This window comes from Lynx rufus, unplaced genomic scaffold (genome assembly GCF_022079265.1).
Source record: "Lynx rufus isolate CCGP_SWC_20201006 ecotype Redwood Valley unplaced genomic scaffold, mLynRuf1.p SCAF_24, whole genome shotgun sequence".
Classification (NCBI taxonomy): Eukaryota; Metazoa; Chordata; class Mammalia; order Carnivora; family Felidae; genus Lynx; species Lynx rufus.
The window spans coordinates 10,504,199-10,532,147 of record NW_025814839.1 but is presented as its reverse complement, the minus strand read 5'-3'; the positions used below and the strand labels follow the sequence as shown (position 1 = coordinate 10,532,147).

The window sequence follows — 27,949 nt, the reverse complement described above, 5'->3', positions numbered from 1 at the left end:
ATCATTCAGCAGATCAGATGGTAAGGCAGAGGAAGGGACTGAGGCAGTGAAAATCCATGTGGGATTCTCCGGTCTTCCTCTCTCGTCTCTCAGAGATGGGAAAACTATGGCCCATGGGCCAGATACCAATTTTTGTAAATAAAGTTTTATTGAACACAGCCATACTCATTCATTTGCATATTGTATATGGCTGCTTTTGTGCTGCAGTGGCAGTTAAGTAGTCACGACTGAGATGGTGACAGAGGCCTACAATATCTACCCTCTGGCCCTTTATGGAAAAGTTTTGTTGACCCCTGTTCTACACAGAGCCGCTAGAAGATGGTGGAGTTTTGGATAGCCTGGACACTGAGTGACTGAGCAGAGGAGAGACTGTCCACAAAACGACATGGTGTGTATACCACCAGTGAAATGAAAACGAAAACTCTTTTTCTTTGGCATCGTTTGCTACCAGAACATAACCTAACCTGTCCTAACAGATTCCAACGGGCGTTCGGGAGAAGGCATTTTACACTGGGACAGATTCAGAGAGCCTACTTACTTCCTTGTGAAGTGAACTGCACAAGAAATACCGATGATCAGAAGGCCAATAATGATGGAGGCGATGGCCACCCACTTGGCATTCCTCCCAAGCCGCTTGGATCCTTCGATGTCTCCATCGTTGTAGCTGTTCAGAGACTGGGGGACACAAGGGAAGAGCTGGTGATGACAGACAACCCACAAGGAAAGACCTGTGTTTCTCAGGCTGATCTGATCATCACCTCCTCCAGGAAGCCTTCCCTGGGCTGACTGACTTCCCCTTGCTGATTATTTTCATCTTAGCATTTACCATAGCACATTAAAATGATTGATTGGGCCTCTCCTGTTAGAGTAGAAGTGCTATGTGGGCAGGGACCACTATCTGGTGTTCAGCACAGTGTACCAGTGCCTGGTGCCATATTTGTCCTGTAGAACATTCTTGATAAATATTTGTCTAATGTACAGGTATGCATGTCTCGTCCAACAGAATGGGGTTTGCAAACTCTGGCCCATGGGCCAAGTCCAGCCTACTGTTGCTTTTTTAATGCTTATTTTTAAGAGAGAGAGACAGAGAGAGACAGAGCATGAGCAGAGGAGGGGCAGAGAGAGAGGAAGACCCAGAATCTGAAGCAGGCTCCAGACTCTGAGCTGTTTGCACAGAGCCTGACACAGGGCTCAAACTCATGAACTTTGAGATCATGACCTGAGCCGAAGTCAGACACTTAACCGACTGAGCCACCCATATGCCCCCAGTCTGCTGATTTTTTATAAATTAAGTTTGTTGGGCACACGGCCACACTCATTTGTTTACTACACTCATTTGTTTTACTATACACTCATTTGTTTATCTGTGGCTGCTTTTATGCTACGACAGAGTTGGGTAGTGGATCAGAGACGATACTTACTGTTTGGTCCATTACAGAAAAAGTTCACCTCTCCTGCACTAGAAGTTCAATCCATGAGGTCAGGGATCTTGGCTGAACTGTTCACCTCTATCCCCAAGCCAAGCTGTCATTCAACTGGTACCTACTCATATGGCTTTCCCAGCTGGTAAAATACTGAACTACTTCTGGTTGGCTGGTAAATAGCAGTTACCCCTCCCCTCCTGGCCCCCCAGCCATCGTGCGTGGCCCTCACACCTTTGACTCCCCACAGACTTCCCCATGATCCAGCAACTTCAGGGTTACCAGTTGGCCCCATCCTGATTGAATATTTAGTTGCGTATTTAATACTTGCTGAATATTTTAAATATCACCTTAGTTGCTAGTACTTTGAGCAGTGTCTGGTACATGGTAGGAGTTCAAGAAATAGGTATTGGCTAGTGGGTGAGAGATGTATATCCATTTCCCTGCAGAATATGAGTTCGTTGGAGGGCAAAGTGGAGGTGCTCAGAGAATATTTGCTGCTGGGCTGATGGCCAGGGCAGCTGAACAGTCCTCTAATAAACCCTCCTTATCATAACTCCTACTGCTGACAATCCCCTCAAAAGTTCTGCTGCAGCTCAAAGAAGTCTGGAAATAAGTATTCATGAGTTACAGACGGAGGTTGATCAGTGTGGTGAATTGCAGATTTCAGTAGAAACCTCTGTTCTTCATCCCAAAATCACCGCACTTCAGTGATAGATTGTTCCTCTTCTTGGACTTTTAAGGGGGATGAAGCACATGTAGACAATTACAAGCCAGGGAAACACCCAGTAGAACACCGAGCTTTCCACTTCCAGAACCTTGCATTAATTCTTGGATTCTGGCCACCTTAGCAACAAGTTGGGGGCCTCAGCAGTGAAAGGGGCCTCGGCAGTGATGGGGCTTGCTCAAAAGACTGGTGTGAAGGGGAAGGCAGGAACCTGCAATGATATCCAGAACTTCCAACAGCATGAGCACCGGAATTCTGGAGTGCTCAACCCTGAGTATTTACTACGAACATGTGGCTAGTAATTTTTGTTTGTTTTATTATTAGTTTTAATATTTATATATTTTTGAGAGAGAGAGAGACAGACAGACAGAGTGTGAGGAGGGGAAGGGCAGAGAGAGAGGGAGACACAGAATCCGAAGCAGGCTCCGGGCTCTGAGCTGCCAGCACAGAGCCCGACACGGGACTCAAACCCGTGAGCCATGAGATCGTGACCTGAGCTGAAGTCGGATGCTTAACCAACTGAGCCGTCCAGGTGCCCCTCTTTGTTTTAAAAACAGATAGATGTCCTGAAAAGATTCAGATTTAATTGGTATGGGGACCAAATACCAGTTTTCTAAAAAAAAAAAAAAAAAAAAAAAAAAAAAAAAAAAAAAAAAATTGGTAAAATACATATAACATAAAATTTACCATTTTAACTATTTTTAAGTGTGGGTTCAGTTGCATTAAGTGGCAGTCACTGAAGTGGTTTTGTGACCATCACCACCATCCATCATCCCAAACTGAAATTCTGTACCCATTAAACCCTCCGTTCTTCCACCCCCAGCCCCTCCCCTGGCAACTGCCATTCTGCTCGCTGTCTTTATGGATTGGACCACTCTAGGTACCTCACATAAGTGGAATCATACAATATTTGTCCTTCTGTGCCTGGCTTATTTCATTAAGCAGTGTCCTCAAGGTTCAGCCCTGTTGTAGCATGGGCTAGAATCCCCTTCCTTTTTAAGGCTGAATAACATTCCACTGTCTGTATAATATCACATCTTGTTCATTTATTCATGTGTCAGTGGACAGCAACTTGGGCTGTTGCTGCAGAATTTTTTTTTAAGATTCTTAGAATTGAAAACCTTTGGTCTAGGCAGCTGTCCTTAATGCCCTACAAGGTCAAGGTGCCCACTACCTTACGATTTATCCCAGGGGCACCTGGGTGGCTCAGTTGGTTGAGCGTCCAGCTTTGGCTCAGGTCATGGTCTCACAGTTCATGAGTTCTAGACCTGCATTGTGCTGTCTGTTATCAGTGCAGAGCCTGCTTCAGAGCCTCTCTCCCATTCTCTCTCTGTCCTCCCCTGCTCACACTCTCTCTCTCAAAAATAAACATAAAAAAAAAAAAAGATTTATCCCAAGGAAGCATGTAATAGAGCATGGGCTCTAAATCCAGAGAGAGCTGAGTTCAAATTCCATGTGTTAGTCGCTGTGAGACTTAGAGGAAGTTATCAACCTTTCTAAGGTTGATACATCTGTATGGTTCTCATCTGTAAATTGGGGGCAATGGTAATAGCATCTCCTTCACAGTAGAGGAGCCAACGACTTAATAGTAGTAGTTAGCATTGCCCCAGCACATAGTATATACTCAATAAATGTTAGCTTTTACTGTGAATTGCCACTGTCTATCTTGTTCTTCCTCCAACACTAAGATCTTTGGGGTACAGTAGAATCATCTGGGGTACTTATCAGAATTATAGATGATCAGGGTCTGCCTCTTGCTGGAGCAGAATCTCTGAGGACCTAGGTTTGAGGAACTTTGGGGTTTTTTTTGTTGTTGTTGTTTATTTATTTTTTGAGAGAGAGAGAGCAGAAGAGGGGCAGATAGAGAAGAAAGCAAGAATCCCAAGGAGGCTGTGCACCATCTGTGCAGAGCCTGATGTGGGGCTCAAAGTCACAAACCATGAGATCATGGCCTGAGCCGAAATCAAGAGTTGGATGCTTAACCGACTGAGCCACCCAGGCATCCCAGGAACTTTGTTTTATAGTCTTCAGATCAAAGTCAATGTGTAGAATGTTAGACCCCACAATCCAGTTCATTTTTTTAAAATTATGTTTTTTTGCAATCCAGTGTAAAATTACGCACATTCAAAATGCTCTTAAATTGATCATTATCCTGTTGTGTTGCTTTGGAAAACCGAGTTCTGAGATGCACTTAGTTAGGGCAACACACTGGTGTTGATGTAATCAGAGGGAAAATATAGGGAGACTCCTCCCTCCCCGAATATTGTCAACTCCTGGCTGTTTGGATGAAAACACCAGTTCCATGTTCTCAAGTGGGAAGAACAGTAAGCCTGTGCCATACTGAGGGGTACATCTATATCTGTGCATTGCCCCTGAGCAATGGAAGCTTCCCGAGCCACGTGAGTTGTTTGCTACAGGTCAGCAGAGCCAGGCTGGTGACCTGGCCGAGGGAGATTTGGGTGCAAGCCATGAGTGAGTCTTGTTCAACCTTCATCACCTGCTGCCACTCTGGCATCTTGTATGTGACCCTCCTCTCTGCAAACCACCATGTTGCCGGGGGTCCTAAGGGAGGTGCTGAGTCGTCTAGAATTGAGGCCTTGGTTGGCTTGAAAGACAGATGAAAGCCTCTCTCAGTATTAGCTATGGATTCTCCTTCCACTGCCCCCCCGTCCCCACCCCCGCCATGAGTTCTCTTATGAATCTGTTTCCTCCTCTGGTCCTTGAGGAAGGGGCTGTCTATGGCATATCTGCTGGGTAAATGTTAGGATATGGAGAGATGAGCGTGGCAGCTTTAGAACTCCCAGACTTCACTCTGAAGGACCTCACTGGTTGGGAATCTTGGGGTTCAAGGTGGAGATCTAATAATGAAGCAAGAAGGAATTAGTTCCTCCCTCCCCCATTCATTGGCTGTCATTCTTTGTGTCTCCCAATTTGGAATTGCATACTAAGGGTCTCCTGGCAGATGCTATGGACTGAAGAGGTGGAGATGGGTTGTAGAGAAAATGCATGGTTTATAAATCTTTTTCTGAAAAGCTTAGAAAGCAAACTATCCCATCTGCTGTGGAAGAACTAGAAAGAAACAGGGGATGACTTAGATACTTAACATTTATATGATCTTATTAGTTCCTTTACAGATTACAAATGTAATTTGTGAACACGTAAAGCATTCAAATGCTACAGAAACAGCCAGTAAATAGTAAGTTCTTTTCCTCATCCTGTTTCCCAGGGATAACCATTGTTTGCAGTCTGGTGCATTTACTTCTAGATCCACCGCCTTCCCTCCCCCCCCCCCCCACCCCTCGCTCAGCCCACCTCCCACCCCCTGCCCACGAATAATATGAAAGGAAAGCTAACACTTTCTCTTGCTTCCATTATGACTAAGTACTTCGTGTCTATCAGTCAAGATAAAGAAATAGCAATTGGTACCCTGAGATAAACCAAGAATACAGGGTCAGTCTGTTGAGCCTACATCCCTCCAATATTGAAACCTTGAGTATTTCCCATAAATCTTGGCAAAGACAACTTCATCTCCGTCTTTTGCGATGTTGGTGCCCAAATGGAGGTCACACTTTTGTGGATATTGTAATCTCTTGAGAAAGATACTATTTTGCTTTGTTTATTTATTTTTAAATCGTGAACAGATTATTGTAAAACTTGGTTACCTTGGCAGTTTCACAGTTGTTTTCTTTAAATACTTGTGTTGTGCTTTTTATTGGGCTAGCTGGTCCTTTTGAAGGTGGACTCCCTTGCATTTCTTTCCAAGTGAATTTTTTTCTCTTCTAAATGTTTTGGCCTCTGAGTCTTTCTTTGACAAAATAATAATGATAACAGGTAACACTGATTGAGCATTTATATGTGCTAGGCACTGTGTTAAGTATTTTTCTAGGATTATCTCATTTGTCCTCATAACAGGCCTGTGAGGTAGATGCTTTATTGTTTCCATATTACTAATGGGAAAGTTGAGGCGCAGAGAAGTTAAAGTGATTTGCCCAGAGTCACACAGTTAGTTTGGTAAAGTGTGGATGTGTGTATGTGAATGTTTGTTGGTCAAATGTAGTTCTTCTTGATGAATTTTATGCTTCTATCATTAGTCCAGTTTTCTATTAGTTTGTCTTTTTCTTATTGATTTGTGGGAACTTTTTACATATTGTAGATCCACATTGTGCAATAGGAATATAATGGGAGCCTCATATGTAATTTTAAATTTTCTAGTTGCCACATTGAAAAAATAAGAATAAATTGGTGAAATTAACTTTAATAATGTACATAAAAGTCTGTGTGTACACACACACACACACACACACACACACTCTTAGAGTTTGTCTGTTTGTTTTCTCTTTATTCCAAAAATATGAATAATATTATACTATCCTGTTCTGCAACTTGCATTTTCCCACTAATATAGGGTGTGCACCTTTCCAAGCTAGTGCTTCTGGGTCTGTCTCATTCTTGTTTTCTTTCTCCAGGCATGATTTAAAAATAGTGAGTTATATTGATGGATTTCCTAATGTTGCATTATCCTTACTTCCTTGGGGGGGAATATCTTAATTTGTCACGGCACTTTTTGTTGCTGTTTTTAGGTAACTTTTTGTTTTCAAATAGCTTCAAACTTACAGAAAAATTGTCAGCGTAGTTGTCTCATTCTTTTTAGTGACTTTGTCACTTACATGGTTGCACCTCACCCATAGACATTTCAGTTAGAGGTTGTTGCAATTACTTAATATGCTTCAGTAGACATCCTTATTCGTAGAGTTTTGTGCGCGTTTGAGCCTCTCCTTAGTTAGGATGGATTCCTAGGAATGGAACTGCTGAATCAAAAGGTAGCTGTGGTTACATTTGGAGAGACAGTCAAATTGCCTTGCAAAAAAAAGGCTAGACAAATTTACACCACCACTAACAGTATTTAAGTGCACTGTTCCTCACATCCTTGCCAACATTGTTTATCTTTTTTTTTTTTTTTTGCCACTCTGATAGGTGAAAAAGAATCTCAAAATAACATTTCTTTGGTTTAATGGTGAGGTAGAGCTATCTTTATGTCCTTCAGACCTCTGCTCAAATGTCACCTTCTTAGAGAAACTTTCTAAGAACAGTGTATTAAAACCCTCTCTGGTGGGGCACCTGGGTGGCTCAGCCGATTAAGTGCCCAACTCTTGACTTTGGCTCAGGTTGTGATCTCATGGTTTGTGAGTTTGAGCCCTGCATCACGCTGTGCGCTGATGGTGCAGAGCCTGCTTGGATTCTCTCTCTGCCTCTCTTTTTCTCTCTCAAAATAAATAAACTTTAAAAAAAGAACCTCTCTCTGGTGACCAATACAGTGCCTGAAGCATAGGAGATCAATAAATACTTGTTATATGAATAAATATTTATTGGTCACCTGTATTTATTCTTGATGAATTTTGTACTTATATCCTTTATCCAGTTTTCTATTGGTTTGTCTTTTGCTTATTGATTTGTGAGAACTTTTTATATATTACAGATCACCACTGTGCAATAGCAATATAATGGGAGCCATATATGTAACTTAGAATTTTCTAGTAGCCACATTAAAAAATTAAAAATAAATAGGTGAAGTTAATAATATATATTTGAGGGGCGCCTGGGTGGCGCAGTCGGTTAAGCGTCCGACTTCAGCCAGGTCACGATCTCGTGGTCCGTGAGTTCGAGCCCCGCGTCAGGCTCTGGGCTGATGGCTCGGAGCCTGGAGCCTGTTTCCGATTCTGTGTCTCCCTCTCTCTCTGCCCCTCCCCCGTTCATGCTCTGTCTCTCTCTGTCCCAAAAATAAATAAACGTTGAAAAAAAAAATTTTTAAATAAAAAAAAAATAAAAAAATAAATAATATATATTTGATTTAACCCAACACATCCAAAATAATATCATTAAAAGCTTTGGTGCCCCATATTTCAAATACTCTATAGTCACATGTGGCTAATGGCAACTGTACTGAATAGCACAGCAGATGATATACCTTAACCTGTTACATATATTGCAAAATTTTCCCCCAGTTTCTTCCAGTCCATTTTTCCCCAAATTATAACTTCTATTTTGATATAGATTGAAGCTCATAAGAAGTTGCGAACTATAGATAGTACCAAGAGTTCTCAAAATGCTTCACCAAGCTTCTCCTAATGATGATATCTTACGTAACCATAGCACTTTGTTAAAACCAGGAAACTGACATTGGCATGATACTATTAACTGAGATGTTTTTGTTTGTTTTGGTTCGTTGTTTTGTTGTTTTTGTTGTTTTGCTCTATGTGTAGTTCTGTGAAGTTTTGTCTCACGTAGATTGGAGTGTCCACACTCAAAGAAATTCTCTCATATTACATCCTTCCCCTGTGTCTGTGTCTGTTGTCTTCTAACTTGTGTATGTGGTGCTGGGATGTTGCCCGGGGTTCCTTTCTGAGCTGTAGACCTCATGATTCCCTATACCAACCACCCTTATTTTCAGGTGCTGGGTGGTAAGGTGTCATCTCTGTTCACCATGAAAATTATGTTGAAAAGAAGGACTTTTAGTTTCCTTCCAGTTTTTATTTTCCTCTGTGAGGCAAATGAAACTTTCTCAGGACGTAGAGCAAAGAAGGCCTCACCGCACATTTTATAAGGCTCTTGAGAGTCCCCAGCAGGGCATTTGCTCTGTTGTCCAAGCTTGGGCTTATGCTGGGAGAACGGAATAGTTATTATAAAACCTAAGGACAGCATCTGGGTCTTGGTCAGCTGCCTCGGGCCGGCAAAGGTCACACTTTGATAGAAACGTGGGCAAGTTCCTTTCTCCTGTAGTAAATACTAATGATGTCACAGTCACTGCATCAAGTTATTTCAGGCTTATTTATACATCCCTTCCCTGGATGGACACCTGATCCTCAAATACCCACGGAAGGAAAGTTGGTCAGGAACCAGAATTGAGGGTGACTGTTTCTAGGCCCAACTTCAAAAAAACCGTAGCAGGGACCAGCAAGACTGTGTCGTGAGGCTGCACAGCCAGGACTCCTGGCTGCCTGTCAGAAGGTTCAGACGACTCCTGGCGTCCACATTTGCAAGAAGGAGAGACTCAGTATAACTCCGTAAATTTTGCTAACTGGAGTTGAACGCCAGGGGAGCCAACGTTCTAGACATTTGTGACACCTTACATCAAATGGTAAAACTGATCGACTGTCCTGAGCCAGACACATATGGAAAGCACTTTGTCCTTTCTCTCTGGTCTTAGAGCAGAGCTCTTGACACATTCTGCATGATCCCAGATGAGATGGTGTCACCTATGGGGTAACTGCTGTGCAGGCCTGAGATGCAACTCTTCAAAGTCATGCTTTTTATTTTTTTTATTTATTTTTTTTTTTAATTTTTTTTTTCAACGTTTATTTATTTTTTGGGGGACAGAGAGAGACAGAGCATGAACGGGGGAGGGGCAGAGAGAGAGGGAGACACAGAATCGGAAACAGGCTCCAGGCTCTGAGCCATCAGCCCAGAGCCTGACGCGGGGCTCGAACTCCCGGACCGCGAGATCGTGACCTGGCTGAAGTCGGACGCTCAACCGACTGCGCCACCCAGGCGCCCCAAAGTCATGCTTTTTAAATTCTCCTATGTTGGTGGTTCCCAGCCCCCAGCTGACCTTAGAATTACCTGAAGGGACTTCACAGATTCCTCTGCCCAAGCCCCCTCCCAGAGCAATTGAATCAAGGTCTCTGGCGCTGGGACTCCAGCTTACTTTTTTGTAAGCTTCCCAGGTTATTCTAGGAAGAGTTGAGAACCACTGTTGTAGATGGACATCCATCCATCCATTCAAAAGCTATTTGTTGAGCACCAGCTATATGCCAGACAGTGCTCCCCACCCACATGGAGCTCACATTCTGGTGGAGACTGAAAATAAGTAAACAGGCTAATATGATGATTACAGAATCTTACTGAGGCAAGAAGAATGGGGTATAGGGAGGGAGCTTTTGCTGAGGTGGGGCAGTAGGCTGACATGTGAAGATTTGAGAAGGGGCCAGGCCTACAAAAAGAGGGTGGGGGAAGAAGAAGCCTGGAAGGGGAAACAGCACATGCAAAGGTCCAGGGGTAGGAAATAGTTTTCTTGTTGAAGGTACTCAAGAAAACCCAGTGTGACTGAAATGTAAGTGTGAAGGAAGGAGGGGGAAGGAGAGAAATAAGAGGCTGGAGGTAAACCAGAGGCCAGGTTAGTTATAATAATAACGAATTATGGTAAAATAATAGTTAATATTCACGAGGTATCTATTTTATGCCAGACCCTGGACTGACCATTTATGCCATCACATAATTGAATCTTCACAATGACCCTCAGGGGGGTGAAAAATTTCATGTCCCATTTTACAGGTGAGAAAACTGAGACTCAGAGACAAGGAAGCAAATAATGTTTCCACATTCAAAGACAACTTTATAAGGGGGCTACAGACTTAAGCAAATGACCATAAGTTAACTGACAAAGCTCTTACAATAACTATGCCATTATGTCCACAAAAACCTATGAGCTTGATTCAATACACTGTTGATAACCCAGCTTCAGGTAGCTGACTTGATTCTAATTTAATAAAAACTTGGCCACTGATGTAAAAAAAAAAAAAACAGGGCAAGTATATCTCCAATCTGTGCTACGGATCTCCCTGTCAAAGATTTTGAAAAAATTTTCACTTTCTTTGTTCTTGTCTACCACCAAATGTGCTCAGAAATTCTACATTCACCCTCAAACAGAATTAGCCCCCAAACACAAAATAATAGCCATGGACGACATTGTCAGTTGTTTGTTTATATTTTGGTTTCCTGGTCCTTATGGATTAAATGAGTTAATACACGTGCAGTGCTTCGAGCAGCGCTTGAGAAATAGCGTGTCAGTCGGTAAGTATTAGCTATTACATTGATGTTATTATTATTTTGCCGTATGCCGATTGACAAAGATGAAAACAAATGAGCTATTAAATATATTTTATTTAATATGCTCTACTTTTATTTAGTATGCTTTATATTCCCCTTGCCCAATTGCGGCCTCTTAGGATTATGCCTACTGTTAAGAAAAAAAGACCTCATAAAAACCAAGAGGTGTCTTCCCCCTTGGTAGGGCATAGAAGGCACATTTCTGTTACCTGGGACAGGTAAGCAGAGAAGCCCCAGCAGCCAGTGACACCACAGTGGGAAGCAGCTTTTTTGGAAGGCTCTTGATGTCTGATAATGCATAAGAGAAGAGAGCGAGAGCGTAAGTCACTTGTATGGGGGGATGGGATGGGAGTGCCGAGTGGCCTTGGCTGGAAACACATCCTTGGCTCCCCATGGCCCTGGAACAGATGCACATTCTTAATCATGGTCTTCCGAGCCCTGCAGGGTCTGACATCCGCCTGCCTCTCCAGCCCCACTTGGAACCTTCCTCCTTGCTCCCCACCTTCCTTTTTCCGGCCCCCTGGTCTTTGTCCTGGTCATTTCTTCTGCTGGGAGCCCTCTTCCCTTGATGTCTCATGTGGCCAGTGCCTGCTCATTCTTCCCGTCTCGGCTTTCATGTCTGCTTCCTCAGGGCGGCCTTCTCAGGTCAGGTCACTCCGTCTTCACTAGGTCCCCTGACCTACACGCTGAGTCAGCCCTCGTCTCTTTCCTTCATGGCATCTAAGTGACTCAGTTATTTTACTCTGTTGCTTATTGACTCATTGAGCGTTTGACTCCACCATCTGACTGTGAGCTCCATGAGGATGGGCGCCATGTCTCTTTTTACTCATTATTCTTTTCCAGTGTCTGATGGAGGACCGGACACAATATTTCCTTAACTCTCTTCGACGAGGTCAGGTTGACAGAAAAGCAAACAAATAACACAAACAATGCAACCAAACACTGTAATGAAGCAGTTGGTTAACTTAACTTTCTGACCAAGGTAACCAGTCATTTTGATACTGGCAGAACAGAGGGTAAACTGAGTCATCTAACTTCTGTGTCAGAGTCCTGAAGCGTGGGCTTCTGCCTTAGGATAGCAGACATGGGTTTGCTGTCTGAATGACCAGAATGAGGAATTTTTGGCTTGAGGTCAAATGCTTATGAAGGGATTTCAGCTGCTTTCACTTCAGAAGCCAGAGTCACTGACAGTTTTTCACTTAAATGGACCCCACCACCCCAGTCCTTGTATATGTGTATGTGAATTGTGCTAGGCTTCATTTTATTACAGACAATATTTACAATAGATGTTTGGATCTTTAATAGGGTAGTAGCTGAAATCAAAGGAAAATAAGGCCTTGTGTGGATGGCTCTGAGTCTGTTTTCCTCACTTGTAAAATGGGGGTGATAATGTCTACAGCACAGGCTGGTTGTGAGGCTCAATTGAAATAATGAGCATGAAGGGCCTGGTGTTACCTCATTTAATCTTGAAAACAATGCGGAGAGATCTGCATTAACATTCCCGTTGAATAGGTGGGAAAACCGAGGCTCCAAGAAGTTAGATGAAGGGGTGGGGCTGGTATTCGAACCTAGGAGTTGACTGTAGAGCCTGAACCACAAGTGTCTGCCTTTGAATCTGTTGCCAGTTCTTGTTGGGGAGTAAACGAGAGAGAGAGAGAGAGAGAGAGAGAGAGAGAGAGAGAGAGAGAGGCTCCGAGCAAAAAAAAAAAAAAAAAAAAAGTTGTTTCATTGAAAACTTTGCAACACATAGAGCCCCCCAATGGTCACAAGGCAAGTGAAAGAAACAAGGACCAGACAACCCACTACAGAGGAGACAGTATTGCAGATCACATATGGGATAAGGGACTTGCATCCAGAATATATAAAGAACTCTTACGACTCAACAATAGTAAACAAACAACAATTCAAACAAACAATTAAAATTGGACAAAGGACCTGGGCAAAGGATCTGAATAGACATTTCTCCAAACAAGATATACAGATGGCCAATAAGCACATGGGAAGATGCTCACTATCGTTAGTCATTAGGGAGCTGCAAATCTAAACCACAAGATACCCAGGAGGGTGACTGGAATAAAAAGACAAACAATGACAAGTTTTACTGAGGATGTGGAGACACTGGAACCCTCCTGCGTGAAAATGTAAAATGGCATAGCTGCTTTGGAAACAGTCTGACAGTTTCTCAGAGTCGCCATAGAGTTACTGTATGACTCCACACTTACACTCCCAAGTATATACTTCTCACCCGAGAGAAGTGAAAACAGGCATACACAAAAACTTGTCCATGCACGTTCATGGAATGTTATTTAGGATAGCCAAAAAATGGAGTCAACTCAAAAGTCTATCAACAACTGAATGGAAAAACAAAATATGGTCTTATCATACAATGAAATATTACTTATCTTTAAAAAGAAGGACTGACGTGCTAAAACATGGATGAACCTTGAAAACGTTAGGCTAAGTGAAAGAAGACAGTCGTAAAAGATCATATAATGCATGATTCCATTTATCTTTATTATTTTTAAAGAGGTATTCATTTATTTTGAAAGAGAGAGAGAATGCACAGGTGCATGTGCAGGGGAGGGGCGGGGGAGGGGGCAAAGAGGAGGGCTGAGAGAATCCCCAGCAGGCTCCACGTTGTCAGCCCAGAGCCTGACGTGGGCTCGAACGGAGCCAAAATCGAGTTGGATGATTAACCGACTGAACCACCCAGGCGCCCCCGTATGATTCCATTTATACGAAATGTCTAGAATAGGTAAATCCATGGATACGGAAAGTAGATTAGGGGTTCGGGGAAAGAGGTGTGACAAGTGATTTCTAATGATTATGGGATTTCTTTGAGGGTGATGAAAATTTATTGGATTTAAATAGTGGTAATGATTGGGGCGCCTGGGTGGCGCAGTCGGTTAAGCGTCCGACTTCAGCCAGGTCACGATCTCGCGGTCCGTGAGTTCGAGCCCCGCGTCAGGCTCTGGGCTGATGGCTCGGAGCCTGGAGCCTGTTTCCGATTCTGTGTCTCCCTCTCTCTCTGCCCCTCCCCCGTTCATGCTCTGTCTCTCTCTGTCCCAAAAATAAATTAAAACGTTGAAAAAAAAAATTAAAAAAAAAAATAAAAAAATAAATAGTGGTAATGATTGCACAACCTTGTGAGTAGAATAAAAATCACTTGAGTTGTATATATATATATATATATATATATATATATATATTTTTTTTTTTTTTTAAGAAGCAAGGCCTGGTGACAGAGCTTTTGTATCTTGAGGGCTCCAGTGGACCAAATGGTGGAGGCCAGAGAATTGGTAGTGTCAGGCAAGAGATGATGTCAGGGCTGAGAAGCAGCTTGAGGGTATATGACTGTTACCCCAATGTCTGCTGGAAACAGCACGAGTTAACCGTTACCACATTGCAGTTTTGTGTGAGAATGTGAGAAGCACCTCTCAGAAATACAGAAAGGAATTTTGTGGGAGTTGCCTCAGCAGGGAGGGCCAAGAACCAATGAAGCCTGGGCTATTGTTTGTTTGTTTTTTATTTTTTTTTAACGTTTATTTATTATTGAGAGACAGAGACAGAGCATGAGCAGGGGAGGGGCAGAGAGAAGGGGAGACACAGAATCCGAAGCAGGCTCCAGGCTCCGAGCTGTCAGCACAGAGCCCGGTGTGGGGCTTGAACTCACAAACTGCAATATCATGACCCAAGACGAAGTCATGACCGGAGCCGAAGTCAGTTGCCTAACCGACTGAGCTACCCAGGCGCCCCTGGGCTATTGTTTATTAATGTCTGCTGTATTCACACTCACAGGCCATTAATGCCTAGGGAAACTGAGACCCAGACAGAAATAGATCTTACTTCTTCAGTGACCAGATTAATTCTGAGTGATTGTTCTAGTTTAGAATGAATTGAAGTAAAAGTAAACTGAAAATTGGTCCTAAATGTGGGAGCAGGTTGGCTCGAGGCCTGGGCAAAGTAATGATCTGTGAAGAGCTCTTGTGTGACACCTCATCAGATAACAGAAGCCCTAGCTTTCTATTTGGTGACCGATTCTGGGATTCCTTCCTGGGGGAGTTAGGTCCATTTTCAGTGGATGACATAGATATCATAGCATATGTCCCTGGAACACACCATGCTTTTTCTACCCCTGGGCCTTTGCACTTCCTGGTTCTGCTCAGATCTTGCCATGACTGGCTTATTTTCATCCTTCAGCCTTTGCCAACCACACTTTCTAAAGTAGAATCTCTTCTCCACCACCTGCTCCCATTGGTCCTTCTCTCTCATACTTCTTGTATATTCTCTTTACAGCATTTACCACTCTCTGAAATGATCTTGTTTATGTGCTAACTTGTGTATAGTCTGTCTTCCCCCACTAAGACAAGTTCTCAGAGAGCCAAGACCTTGACTGTCTCATTCAACAAGCAGGGGAAGGCTGTGGTTGTTCTGTGCTGCCCATAGAGTATAGGGTAGGTGTAGGTTGGCTCAATTTGGGGCAGAGTAGATCACTTTGGAATGAACAAACAGATCATCTATTTGTTTCCTGTATCTTATTTCTTAACAAGTTCAGAACTCTTGGGGGAAGAAGAGAGGCTAATTCACTGACCCAACATGTGGGCTGCTTCTAGTCACTGAGAACCAGTTAGCTCACAGATGCCCAAAAGGTTAGCTGTGTAAAGCTGACGTTTATGTACAGGGTCACCATAATGTCTGGCACATAGTAAGTGTCCACGAATTGTTGAATGAGTGAATGAACGTGGGAGAACGCCTGCTCCTTGCTTTCTACCCTTGAAAAAGTGGCCAGAGGGTTCCTAAGTGCTGTGGTGTCTTCTCTGAGGGGACCAGGCATACTCAAGTGATGTTTCTTTGTGTTGGCTTAAAGCTCTCTTCCCTCAACTGAATTCCTTTTTCCAGCTTTTCCCTTTGAAGCTCAGGGCTAAGTGCCACCCAGCCAGCTTCCTACCATAGTGTCAGGGGTCAGAGACACCATAACTGGAGGAGAAGGCTAATGACCCAGGCTCTCTCTGTCTTTGGTCGTACAGATGTCTATTTGCAATACCCCTGCCTCTTCTGTTTTCCTTCTCATTGAAAATGGGCTTTGGACTTCGTCACAATCAAGCACAAATATGGAAGGGACTTTTTTGGGGCTCATGGGATGTTGAAGTATTGGAGGTGTTCTGGCCAGTGTCCATTTACTTTCGTTGGTAGATACCTAGGAGATAGTGTGGCTCAAGGGAAGGCATTATGAGCCACGTGTTCTTCAAAAGCATGAAGAACGTACCTCAGGAGCATCAGGTGACCTCTGTGCCGTTGAGAGACAGAACAAAAAAGTGGGTTTCGCTATGGAAAACAGTACGGCATTTGAAATTTTTGTTATTGTTTGATGTGTCGGGTTGCCAGTACTGAAATCCCAGTTTTGGAACGTGTTCCCTTTCCTTCGAGACACGTCTTCTCTCTTACAAGCCCATCCTCATCTTCACCATCCCTGTATCTCTAGTACATATTTGGCCAGTGGGAAGTGAAGTTACCTCCCTTTCTCTGTCTCTCTTTGTGTATGTATCTCTCTCTATCTCTCTGTCTCTGTCTCTCTGTCTCTCTCTTACACACACACACAGACTCACATACCTGTATAGACTTACATCAATGCCTGAACATAGCCTCAGATACTTTTGTTCGGGCGTAAGAACTCTTTATATAGATCAGCATTGTCTTAGATCCCCAACTCCTCAGTAGCAGGCTCCATCAAAATAGCTTGATGGGTGTGGTTCCTTTAGTAATAATGTGAGTTTTCAGATGACTTTCAGATTTCTCATTTAGATTTTGCTTGCTCCTAAGTTTCTGTGCCTAGAGGTAGTGCTGGAAATTTAGAGATGGGGCTTGTAGATCACAAGGCACATTTCCTTGCCATCACCCTTCATTCATTCATGCTTGTCTGTCTCCTTCTCGTGCTTCTGGGCTGTTTCTCTCCATAAATATCTTCAAGGACAAGTGAGAATTGTCCTTTTGCCCGTCTATCATAAAACCAAAAAGCTAGAGAGGAATTCTGCCAGGCTTGATTGAGAGTATTATATGATGCTTCTTTTATTGATGGGGCAAGTCTATTAAAAGGGAAAGCTTTCAGAACATCAAAGCTGTATTCCTATCAAAGAGCGAGGCATAGCCACCTGATTATAACCCTTCAAGAGGCTAGATTATAAACTCCATGGGGCAAGGACCATCATGTTTGATTTTGCCCACTAGTGTCATCTTTCTTTCCTCTTTAAAAAAAATTCCAGTGTAATTAGTATACAGTGTTATATTAGTTTCAGGTGTACAATGTAGGGATTCATCAATTCCATATGTTACTTAGTGTTACCTTTCTGAGCCTTGCTTCCTCGTGGATAAATGGGGCAAACGGCTTTCTTGCATATCCTTGCTGGGATTTTGTGAGGAAAAAGTGAAGTGGTGTCCATATGAAAATGCTTTGAGAAGTAAAGACATATGGACAAATAAGATGATGGTGATGATGATGATGATAATGGCGAGATACCACACTACCAAAATTGTCCAGAACAAAGAACAAGTGAAATTATCAGAAGAGGGAGTTAAATATAGAAGGCCTCCTTCAGTTTGGGAGAATAGGACACATAAAGAGTAAAGGAAACAGAAAGACGAATTTCTGAATTTCACCTACGGGAGAAGAGAGAATGAGGGAGAAAGAACATCAGCAGAAGTTTGGGGAGGGAAACCCACTAAAAACACCTCTGTTGGAAGAAAGTGGGGAGAGGTGGGCCTACAAGACAAGAATGTTAGGGATGGAGCACTTCTGTATCAACAATGGCTCAGTCCGTTAAGAGTGAGAACCTGTATCATTAAGAACAGTATTTCCCAAAGTGTGCTTTGTGGCGTACTAGCCTTAGGATCAAAGGGTCCTGGGCTACATGTTAAGCAAATTATGCCCTCTGTTAACTCTGCCACTGAAGAGCCACAAGGCACAGTGTTGACCACACGTTCTGAGAAACCCTGAAGAAAAGGAAACAGTTTACTTTTGCTAAACTTAGCATTTGACCTCCCAATTTCATAATCCCCTCCCCGCCCCTTTTTTGGTAAAACTTGTTAACATTGGGCAGAACCAGTTGTCCAAGAAGCATGGTTCTGGGAAGTCTGGCTTAATTCTTGACCTTGGAGTTTTGAGATACGAACCTAATGCCAGCATAACTGGAGGTTTTCAGATATGTTCAGGCTCATGCGTTGAAGGCATCGCATTTCTGGATGAGTGGCTCTGAACTGAAGAGAGTCATCCCATGGACTAGCAAGTTGAGGGTAGAGACCAGTTTCTAAGCATGGACCCACTGGTCTGCAGTGTGAGGATGCTGGTGAGCTCCAGACCAGCCAGGAAAGTTATCGTTGGGAACCAAGCCTTGGCCAGCCTCTCGTTGAATCATGGCATTAGCCTAGTAGATCTCCTGGATATTTTTCAAAAAAGTTGTGGCAGAAATGCAGAACATAGCTCAGAAGCAAGGAGCATCCTTAGAGATAAAGGTAGGAACAAACTTAGGCCTCTGTAGCCATTCATTCATCCAGTTCATTCATTCATTTATCACATAAATGTTACTTATTGACGATGTGCTCTGCATTGTGCTAGGTGAGCTCAAGGGGCACACGTGCACAAATTGGTGTGAAGAAATAAAGGTGCACTGAGAGAAATCTATTCCAAGTATAGTGGGCACAACCTAGGGTGAGGGAGAAGGGCAATCAAAAAGGCCCTCATGGAAGAGGTGATTTTCCAGCTGAGTTTTGAAAGAGGAGTAAAATCTGCATTTTAACAAGATCCTCAAGTGCTTGAAATTTGGGAAGCACTCGCGTGGGAGGTGAGTCCTCCTGCTTGGTCTCCCCTTGATGATTCTTCACAAGTTTTCTCCGAAGTCATCATTAAAATTCATACGTTATAAGTCAGAAATAATTTGCTTATTAATTAGTGACAAACTGCCCCTCAACCATGGCCTGTTTTGCTGACTCATTTAATAGCTGCTATTGTTATCTGGGCAGTGTTTGATGACTTTGGGAAATAGGCTCTGGTTGGACTACTTTTTTTTTTTTTCCTTTTTCCTTTAAAAAAAAAAAAAGGTGTTATGGGGGCGCCTGGGTAGCTCAGTCAGTTAAGCATCTGACTTTGGCTCAGGTCATGATCTCCCAGTTTGTGAGTTCGAGCCCCGCGTCAGGCTCTGTGCTGACAGCTTGGAGCCTGCTTCAGGTTCTGTGTCTCCCTCTCTCTGTGTGCCCCTCCCCTGCTCATGCTCTGTCTCTGTCTGTCTCTCAAAAACGAATAAACGTTTAAGAAGAAAAAACAGCTCTTACAGAATTTTCTTAAACATGAAAAAAATCATGTTCCCATGACCCAGCTTCACGAGCCATCCATTAGTGGTCAATCTTGTTTTATCTGTATTTCCCATATTATGTTATGATGCAATCGTCATATCATTTTATCAGTAAATTAAAATAGTATTTAAAATGTATTTTCTTTTAGAGAGGCAAAAAAAAAATGTTTTCTTTTATAGGAGCACACAGATTAACATCTTGAAATAGATGTAGTCTGTACCTCCAATAGCCTAGGACTGAAAGGACTCAGCAGTTTAACGTCTAGATTCCCAAGTAACAAATGTCAGTGGCCACCCTCTGCCACATAGTAACAAACAAAGCAGGGGCTGCTTGGCTGACATGCATATCTCTAAAATCTGCAGGCATCTATAACAGAAATTTCTAACAATGCCACACTTGAGGTAAGATTCTTACCATCTGGAACCGTTTTTTTTACCCTTCAGAGCTTCATGTGCCAGAATTCATAAGAAATAAATCACAAGGGTCTCTTAATATTAATACCCCGTTTCTCAGCTGACAGTCGTGTGGGAAGAGCTAGAGAGGGTTGGGAGAACTCAAACTGAGAGGCCTTATTGGGTCTACAGTAGCTTACAGTAGCAGTAGACCCAGTATTGGGTCTATTGTAGCTTATTGGCTACAGTATTTAGAGCTCCAACTTGTGAACAGTGTTAAATCTCCTGGGTCAGCTGCCTGGACTGAGAGATCTGTTATTTCCAAGTTCTGCCTTGGTCCCATACACACACACACACACACACACACACACACACACACACGCACACACACACAATCTCCTCTCTAAATTTAATTGAAGTCCGCTTGAAACATAGCTTTGATGGATGAGCAGCCCCTGGTGGAGCCTGGGTCAGATGGAAAGAACAGTCAGTTTGGTTTGCCTTTCATCCTGCGGGTATTTACTTTCTCTTTGACCACAAACCTTGTCTTCTAGAGCAGATGTGGTCAGGCGTGGGGCAGGGCTATAGCTTACTCTGCCAGCCCACGACCAGATAATGGATTTTGACAATGGCTTTCAGACCACCCATCCATTATCCACTGAATCTTCTGCGGGTGTATGAGACCCATTGCCTTGTTATGAGGAGGATTTCTCTTTGCCTCTTTTCTGTGTTAGATCTTTTTTTGCTGGATCCTGTGTCTTTCTCTTTCTTGATTTACTGCTTTGTGCTGGGGGAGCACATCCTTCCATAGCTTTCTGAGAAATGGTATATGGGAGATAGTTTTTGTTGTTGTTGTTATTGTTGTTTGGGTTTTTGAGGGGGGGATCTTGAATGTCTGGAAATATTTTTATCCTCTCCCTTGACCAGTTGTTTGGATGGGTCTAAATTGAGGTTGGAAACAATTTTCCTTCGGGATTTGGAAGTCATTGTTTCACTGTTTATCTTTCAACATTGCTGAAAACATGGCATGCTTTTTCTTCTTCTAAGTTTGTAGGATTGGGAAGAAATTTTACCCTTAAATATCTGAAATTTCACCCTAATGTGCTTTGGTACACATTTTATTGGGTATCAGGGGACTCTTTCAATCTGGAAACTCATGCATTCAGTTCTGAACATTTTTCCTGTAATCATTTATTTAATAATTTCCTCTCTTCAATTTTCTTTGTCTGCTTTTGGAACTTTCCGATTAGATGTTGGATTTCTGGGAATGATTCTCAAATTTTCTTATATTTTCTTGAGTATTTTCATCTTTGGGGGAGAAAATATCCTTCCTAATTTTTTTTTATTGTGACAAAATATACGTAACATTTACTCTCTTAACTATTTCTAAGTGTACATTTCGGTGACATTCAGTACATACACATTGTTAGGCAGCCGTGGCCACCACCCTTCCCCAGAACTTTCCCTGTCTTCCCAAACTGAGACTTTGTATCCATGAAACAAGAACTCCACATTCCCCTTAGCCTGCAGCCACTGACAACCACCATCTCCTTTCTGTCTCAATGAATGTGACTACTCTATGTACCTCATGTAAGTGAGATCATGGAATATTTGTCCTTTTGTGGCTGGCTTATTTCACTCAGCATAGCGTCTTCAAGGGGGTATATTGTAGCATGCATCAGAATTTCCTTTCCTTGAAAGGCTGAATAAATATTCCATTGTATGTGTATACCACCTTTTATTTATCCATTCATCTGTTGATGGACATTTAAGTTGCTGCCACATTTTTCCATCTTTTTGATTTTTGTATTACTTCCTTGAGTTTATCTCAACTTTGACTTCTAATCCTTCTGGTTTTTTTTTTTTTAATCTACCCTCATATTTTTAAGTCCCAAGCTCTCTGTTTTGCTTCTCTGATTTATTTTTTTCCCAACCTATTCTTGTTTTGTGGTTACCACCCAGTTTCTTATTTCTCTGAGGATGTTCATCATCTGTCCTTGAAGTTTTCTTGCGCTTCTTGGCATTATTTATTTCCTTGCACTTCATTTCTTCTGTAAACCACAGGTCTCTTAACTCAGAAGAATTGCTCCCATGTCCAATAATCTGTGACTGCCTGTTCATATTTGAAAGTGAGACACTGAAAAACTTCTTGGAAGTTTTGTGTGTGAGGATGGGGCTTGTCGACGGGTGGGTGGCCTGGCATGACTGGGTGACAGTTCCATGATTTCTCTGGAGAACTTCTAAATGTTTGTGTCTGCAGGTTTGTTTTCTTTTGGTATGGCCACATTCTTGAAGAGAAGTTCTCCAGTCTCCTACCTGGATGCCAGGGTAGGGGTACTAAGTGGGGACAGGGGCTAGAGCCTTCCTTGTTCCGTGGTGTCTTAACTGTAACCTCAGGTGTCTAGAGCCATTGTGTTTAATCTCACCAGAGAGCAAATCTCCCATCTTTTGTCAGGGTTGTTGAGGAAGTAGGTGCCTACTGCATGGGCTGATAGATGACCTCTGGTAATAATGACTTCTTAAACAGACTTGCAAAGATTCCTCCTCTCTTTGGCCCTACTTTTAATTCCTACCTTCAGAAGTGATATCTTCAATGGGTGCCTCCAATTTCTGAGTCTTTCTAGAGTTTTTTTAGGGTACACTGACTTTATTCTTGTTGGCTTCTTCTTCTGCAGGATTCAGATTTCAGTGTTATCTACTCTGTAAAGGCAGTCAGTGTTCAGCTAGCCATTTTCCATGTTCCAAGATTTTGTCACCTCTTTCATTTCTTCGCCTGTTCTCCTAATTTGTCCTTGGGTGTTTGTGCCCTTTTAAATTCACTTACTTTCATTTTAAGTGGTTTTGGAAGGGAGTGGAGGAGAGCAAGCATGTTTAATATTCCGTGCTTAACCAAAAGTCTTCCTTGTTTATTCGTATGCATTCCAGTTTAGCATTAATATTTACTTTTAGGCTGCAACAGTTATTTATTCCAGTGACATATTTTCTTGTCATTGCTTTTGTTCTTACTGAATTTTCTAGTCTCAATAAAAAGAGAAAAACTGCCACTGAAAAGGCAATGGCTGTATCCCTAACACACCGTCATCTCCATTGTCGTCGTTGTCATCATCATCATCATCATCATCATCGATACTTATTGAATGCTAGCTGTGTCCTAGGCATTGGGATGAAAACATTTAACTTTCATCATCCAGTCTTCACAGCAGTACTTGGATAAGTACTATCACAATGGCCATTTTCCAGGGTTGGAAAACCAAGCCTCAGAAGGACTGAGTCGGTGGCATGAGATCACAAAAGTAGCAAATGGCAGAAAAGGATTTGAACCTCAGTGGTTGGTATCTAGACAAGTTCTCTAAGTGTGAGGGAGAAGTTCTGTTGAAAGAAGGCTTATACATCACCCAGTCAAATGTCATTGGCTGTTTCATATTCACTCTTACAAGATTTTTTTTTTCATCGTTTATTTATTTTTGGGACAGAGAGAGACAGAGCATGAACGGGGGAGGGGCAGAGAGAGAGGGAGACACAGAATCGGAAACAGGCTCCAGGCTCCGAGCCATCAGCCCAGAGCCCGATGCGGGGCTCGAACTCCCGTCCCGCGAGATCGTGACCTGGCTGAAGTCGGACGCTTAACCGACTGCGCCACCCAGGCGCCCCCATATTCACTCTTAAGAGTGACCAGATTGGTTCAGCTGTGCAAATGACTGTATCACGCACTCATCAAGTATGGAGGCTCAGCATGGATTCAACTCCAGTCTCTTGAGCCAGGTAGCAATTTCCAGCCATACAAACAACAGATGGTGAACTCAACCTGAAATTGCCAACACTCCTGCAATTTGCCTGGAACCTTTCTTCTACATCTAAGAGCACAGAAATCTTGCTGATCTTATTTACTGCTTGACAGAGGTAAAGGAGTATATCGACATCTGGAATCGAGCATGGCATATAATAGATGCTCAAGAAATATTTGTTGCACAGACAGACATTCTTTCTCCAGAGTCAGAAGCCGTATGGAAGTTATGGAGTTCCTCTTGGATGGAATAAACAAAGATACCCAGGGATGGATGGGAGCGTGGGGAATGAGGCTTGAAAGCCAGCCTGAAGCTCCGTTTTCCAAGCCATATGGCCTGATGCAGGGCTCCATCTGTATGCAGAAGGGGTGCCATTTTCAAATTCCTACGAATGTGCAATTTGGGCTAGAAGTGGCTCAGGCCGGGGAGAAGTTCTTGAGACATCTGTCCCTGAAATTGAGTACAGGTTAAGTGCACTTTCAATGCAGGCAGAAGCAAAGATGTCTATGTCTCTGCCCCTGGCAATGCTTGGCTCATCAAAGTTTGGATACAACAAGCCATGTTGTACCAATTCTCACCTGTAGGGCACTGACTGCCTCACAACTCCCAGGACTTCCCTACCTCCACATGGGGGTGGTGGAAAGATCACAGATGCCCACACACAGCTTGAAGAATGTTCTTCCAAATGTATATTTTTCAAAGTAGTTTTATTATCCCTCAACATCTCCAACTGGGTAATTTATAGAAGGCTTCTCAGGCTTGGTTTAATAAAGAATCTCGATTGTTTCGAGATTTGCCCGTTCTTCCTACAGTTCTGGGAACTAGTTATTTTCAGCCTTATCAATATTTTTCATACATTCACGTTCATGTGACTTTGTATTATCTTTACCGTGTTTCTTGATTGGGGTGTTGTTGATATTTGGGGTAGGTCAGTTCTTCATTGGGTGACAGACTCCAGCATTGCAGGATGCGACTATTCTTAGCTCTTTCCAACAAATGCTGGTAGTGCCCCCACATCACTGCGACACCACAGTTTTTGAGTGCCTCCATGGGGAATGGCATCACTCCCAGCAGCGGTGTGCCTGACTTTACCACAAATTATGGATAAGTCAGACTTGGAAATAGCCAGATGGAAGCCCACAAGACACCCTAGGGAAACACACAGCTGGCCAAGTGGGTCAGCCACCTCCTTCCTGCACACCTTTCCTCTTCCTCTTTATTCTTTGGACTTTGGAGTCTTTATCATGAAATGTGTCGAGCCCAGATCCACATGGTTTCAATGGGAAAGCACCTCAGAGGGAGTGCGATGGGGAGGGTGTGGGAAGCTCTTTTTTAGAATTTGGGTTTCATTTATTTGATGTTCTGTTTGGCTTCGTATGTGACATATGTTGTTTCCAGGCTCCAGATCTATCCATCTGTCTGAAAATTATTGCATGTACCTAGCACAATGCTGGGAGCTCGGCATGCTTTATCTTGTTCCATCCTTATAACGCTTTTGCTCTAGTTAAAACGCTTTTCAAATTTCCATTTTCTTTCTTTTTTTTTTTTTATAAATTGTTTTAAATGTTTATTCTTGAGAGAGAGACATACACACACACAGAGTGCAAGTAGGAGAGGGGCAGAGAGAAGGAGATATGGAATCCGAAGCAGGCCCCAGGCTCTGAGCTGTCAGCACAGAGCCTGATGCAGGGCTCCAACTCACAAACCGTGAGATCATGACCTGAGTGGAAGTCAGATGCTTCACCGACTGACCCATCCAAGTGCCCCTCAAATTCCCATTTTCTAGATGAAGAAACCAAGGCTTTGAGAAGGTATGAAACTTGCCCATGGTCAACATTCCCAACTCCAGTGTCTGGTTTCTGGCATTGGAGTGGTGTCTTGCTATAAAACTACTGGAAAAGTCTTGAGAGAGAGAATGGGGAGGAGGGGGTCAAAAAAGAGGTTTCCATTCAAAGCATGTACCAATCTTATCCCCAGGACACACCAAGTGGCATCATTAGTATCCAACCTGTCACTACCAGCTGGAGTGTTAGCTCATATCCGATCAATGAAGGAAAAAGCCTTTGCAGGCAGTTTTATAATTGGCACTGGGAAAGGGGTGAACTGTCTGCTGATTCATTAATAAATCAGGATAGAGTGTGGGCACCGATTCCAGCCAGAGTGTCTGCTGCTGCTTGGGGAATTTGGCTGCAGCATCCTCCCCAGTTCGCTGCAGAAAACCCAAGACCGGATATCTCTCTGGTGAGGAAGGAAGGGAGGAAACTGGCTGGCTGGTTCTAAGGAACCTGATACCACGGTTTTCCTGGCTCCAGTGGGGAAAAAGGCAGCAGGAGTTGAGCAGACATCATGATCCATTAACACCATTCATTCATTCCCTTACACATGCATTCATTTCATGTATTTATGGAGCATCCATCACCTGCCAGATTCTCTTCTAGGTGCTGAAGATACAGCAGCGAACAACACTGGCAAATACCCCTACCCTCATAGGGCTTATACTCTAAGGAAGGGACACAAACAGTAAGCACAGTAATAAGTAAAACGAGGTATCAGATGGAAGAGAAGTGCTTTGGGCAGAAAACAGCAGGGAAAGGGGAGTAGAGCTTGTGGGATTTTGATTTTCAACACTGACATCTGAGTAAAGATCTAGTATTAACGTCATGCTGGACACTTGTTCCACGCGTTTTATAATCATCTCATTAATACGGCAACGTCAAGAAATTATGGCTATGATTATTCCCATCTGACAGACAAAAAGAGGCGGAAGGTAAGAGAGGTGCAGCGATTTCCGGAGATCGTACAGCTTAGTCTGTGGTCGGAACTCGTGTTTGAAACCAGGCAGTCGGAGTTTCAGCGGCGGCCCGCTTGCATGCTGGTGCAGACAGCGGACAAACGGGGTTTGGGACAGAGCAGGCTGAGCGTGCAGATGAAATCTTTGTGTGTGCCCACCAAGCGAGTGCGGGCGGACTTGCGTGGGGGACGGGGCGGATCTTCAGCTCAATCCTCCTGAGCTGAATCCCACTCTCGGTCTGTGGCTGCGGAGTTGGGTCGCCCAGCTGCAGGCGAGGTGGACCCGCGGGAGAGGGAGCTCGCAGCAAGGGTTGTCCCGGGACAGTGCCGATCGGAACCTCACCCCGCCGCCACCCCCGGGCCAGCTGCTCCAGTCAATAAGGCGGGGAGGGCCTCGAGGACGCTCTCCGCCCTCCTGGTGGGTTTCTCCCGGGAGTTCCCACCGGGGCTGGAGGGGGCCGCGGAGCCCAGCTCTGGGAGGGCAGACTGGAACACCAGCAGCGTCTGGGCAACAGAGGCGCGCGGTTCGGGAGGCGGGCGCGCACAGGGCGCGAGGAGTACCCCAGTGCATTCCCGGGAGCGCCCCGGGACAGAGCGATGGAGGGGTGCCAGGGAGCCGTTGGGGGACGCCAAGAGAGGCGGAGATAGGGTAGGCGCGCCGCAGAAAGAGTAAAAGAGAGGCGAGGGCGCATGTCGGAGGGGGCGCTCAAGAAAGGCCTGGAGAGAGTGCAGGCCGCTGGAGAGAGGGGGCCGGGATGGTGGGTAGTGGGTGGTGGCGGAGAGTGCCAAGGAGAGGGAGCTGGCGTAGGAAGAAGCGAGAAGGAACCGTTGCCTGGAGAGGGGTGCCTAAGAAAGCACGGGACCAGGCTCAAGGAGAGGGCGTCGGAAATCGCTTGGGGATCCCCAGAAAGACTGTGTGCTAAAAGAGTGCCACGCGCTGGAGAGGGGGAGCCCCGGGCGCGGCACGGAGCCGGCCGTAGAACCGGCGCGCTCAGAGAGTGGGGCGTCCTGTTGCCCGCACGGGTGGCGCACTTGGAGGTTCCAGAAAAGCAGGTTGAGAAGAGCCGCACCGTGCCCAGAGATGTCAGAGGAGACAGGGAAAGAAGCCGCAGAGTCCACGGAAGAACTCCCCGTGTTGGAAAGAGTGCACCCACCATGGGCGCTGGAAGGACGTGGAGAGCCGGCCTGGGAGAGGCTGGGTCAGGGCTCTGAGCGCCCCAGGGAGCGCAGAGGAGGCGCTAGTGGTTGGTGGCGGAGTTCTGAGAGCCTGAGAAAAAGGAGGGGGCGCAGAGGACGGAAAACCCCGGGTGCGCCGGGCAGTGCCTAAGGGAGCGGTGGAGAGCGCGCTGGGTCCCCAGTACTGGCGCAACGCTGCCCAGGTCTCCCCTCCCTGATTGCTCCAGGTCCTAACTCACTCACCATGATGGAGAAGACGAAAGCCACGATGTTGATGGGGTACGCGGGGCAAAAACACGAGACGATGGCGAGCCACAGGTAGTTCTTGGGCCTGGGCAAGTCCTCCTCGGTCTTGTCATCCTCGGTGTTGGCCTCGGGACTGCTGTCCAAAGCCCTCTTGAAGTCCGCGCTGGGGTCGTTGTACTGAGACAT

The 27,949-nt window shown here is 44.3% G+C and overlaps 1 protein-coding gene across 1 annotated transcript; it reads right to left on the bottom strand.

Moving 5' to 3' along the window:
• Positions 1-534: 534 nt before the first annotated feature.
• On the bottom strand, positions 535-27,949 carry TMEM233 (transmembrane protein 233). The gene is made up of 2 exons (XM_047088156.1): positions 27,761-27,949; positions 535-675 (listed from the first exon to the last, which is right to left on the bottom strand). The coding sequence occupies exons 1-2, from the start codon at positions 27,947-27,949 to the stop codon at positions 535-537; spliced, it is 330 nt and encodes a 109-aa protein (XP_046944112.1).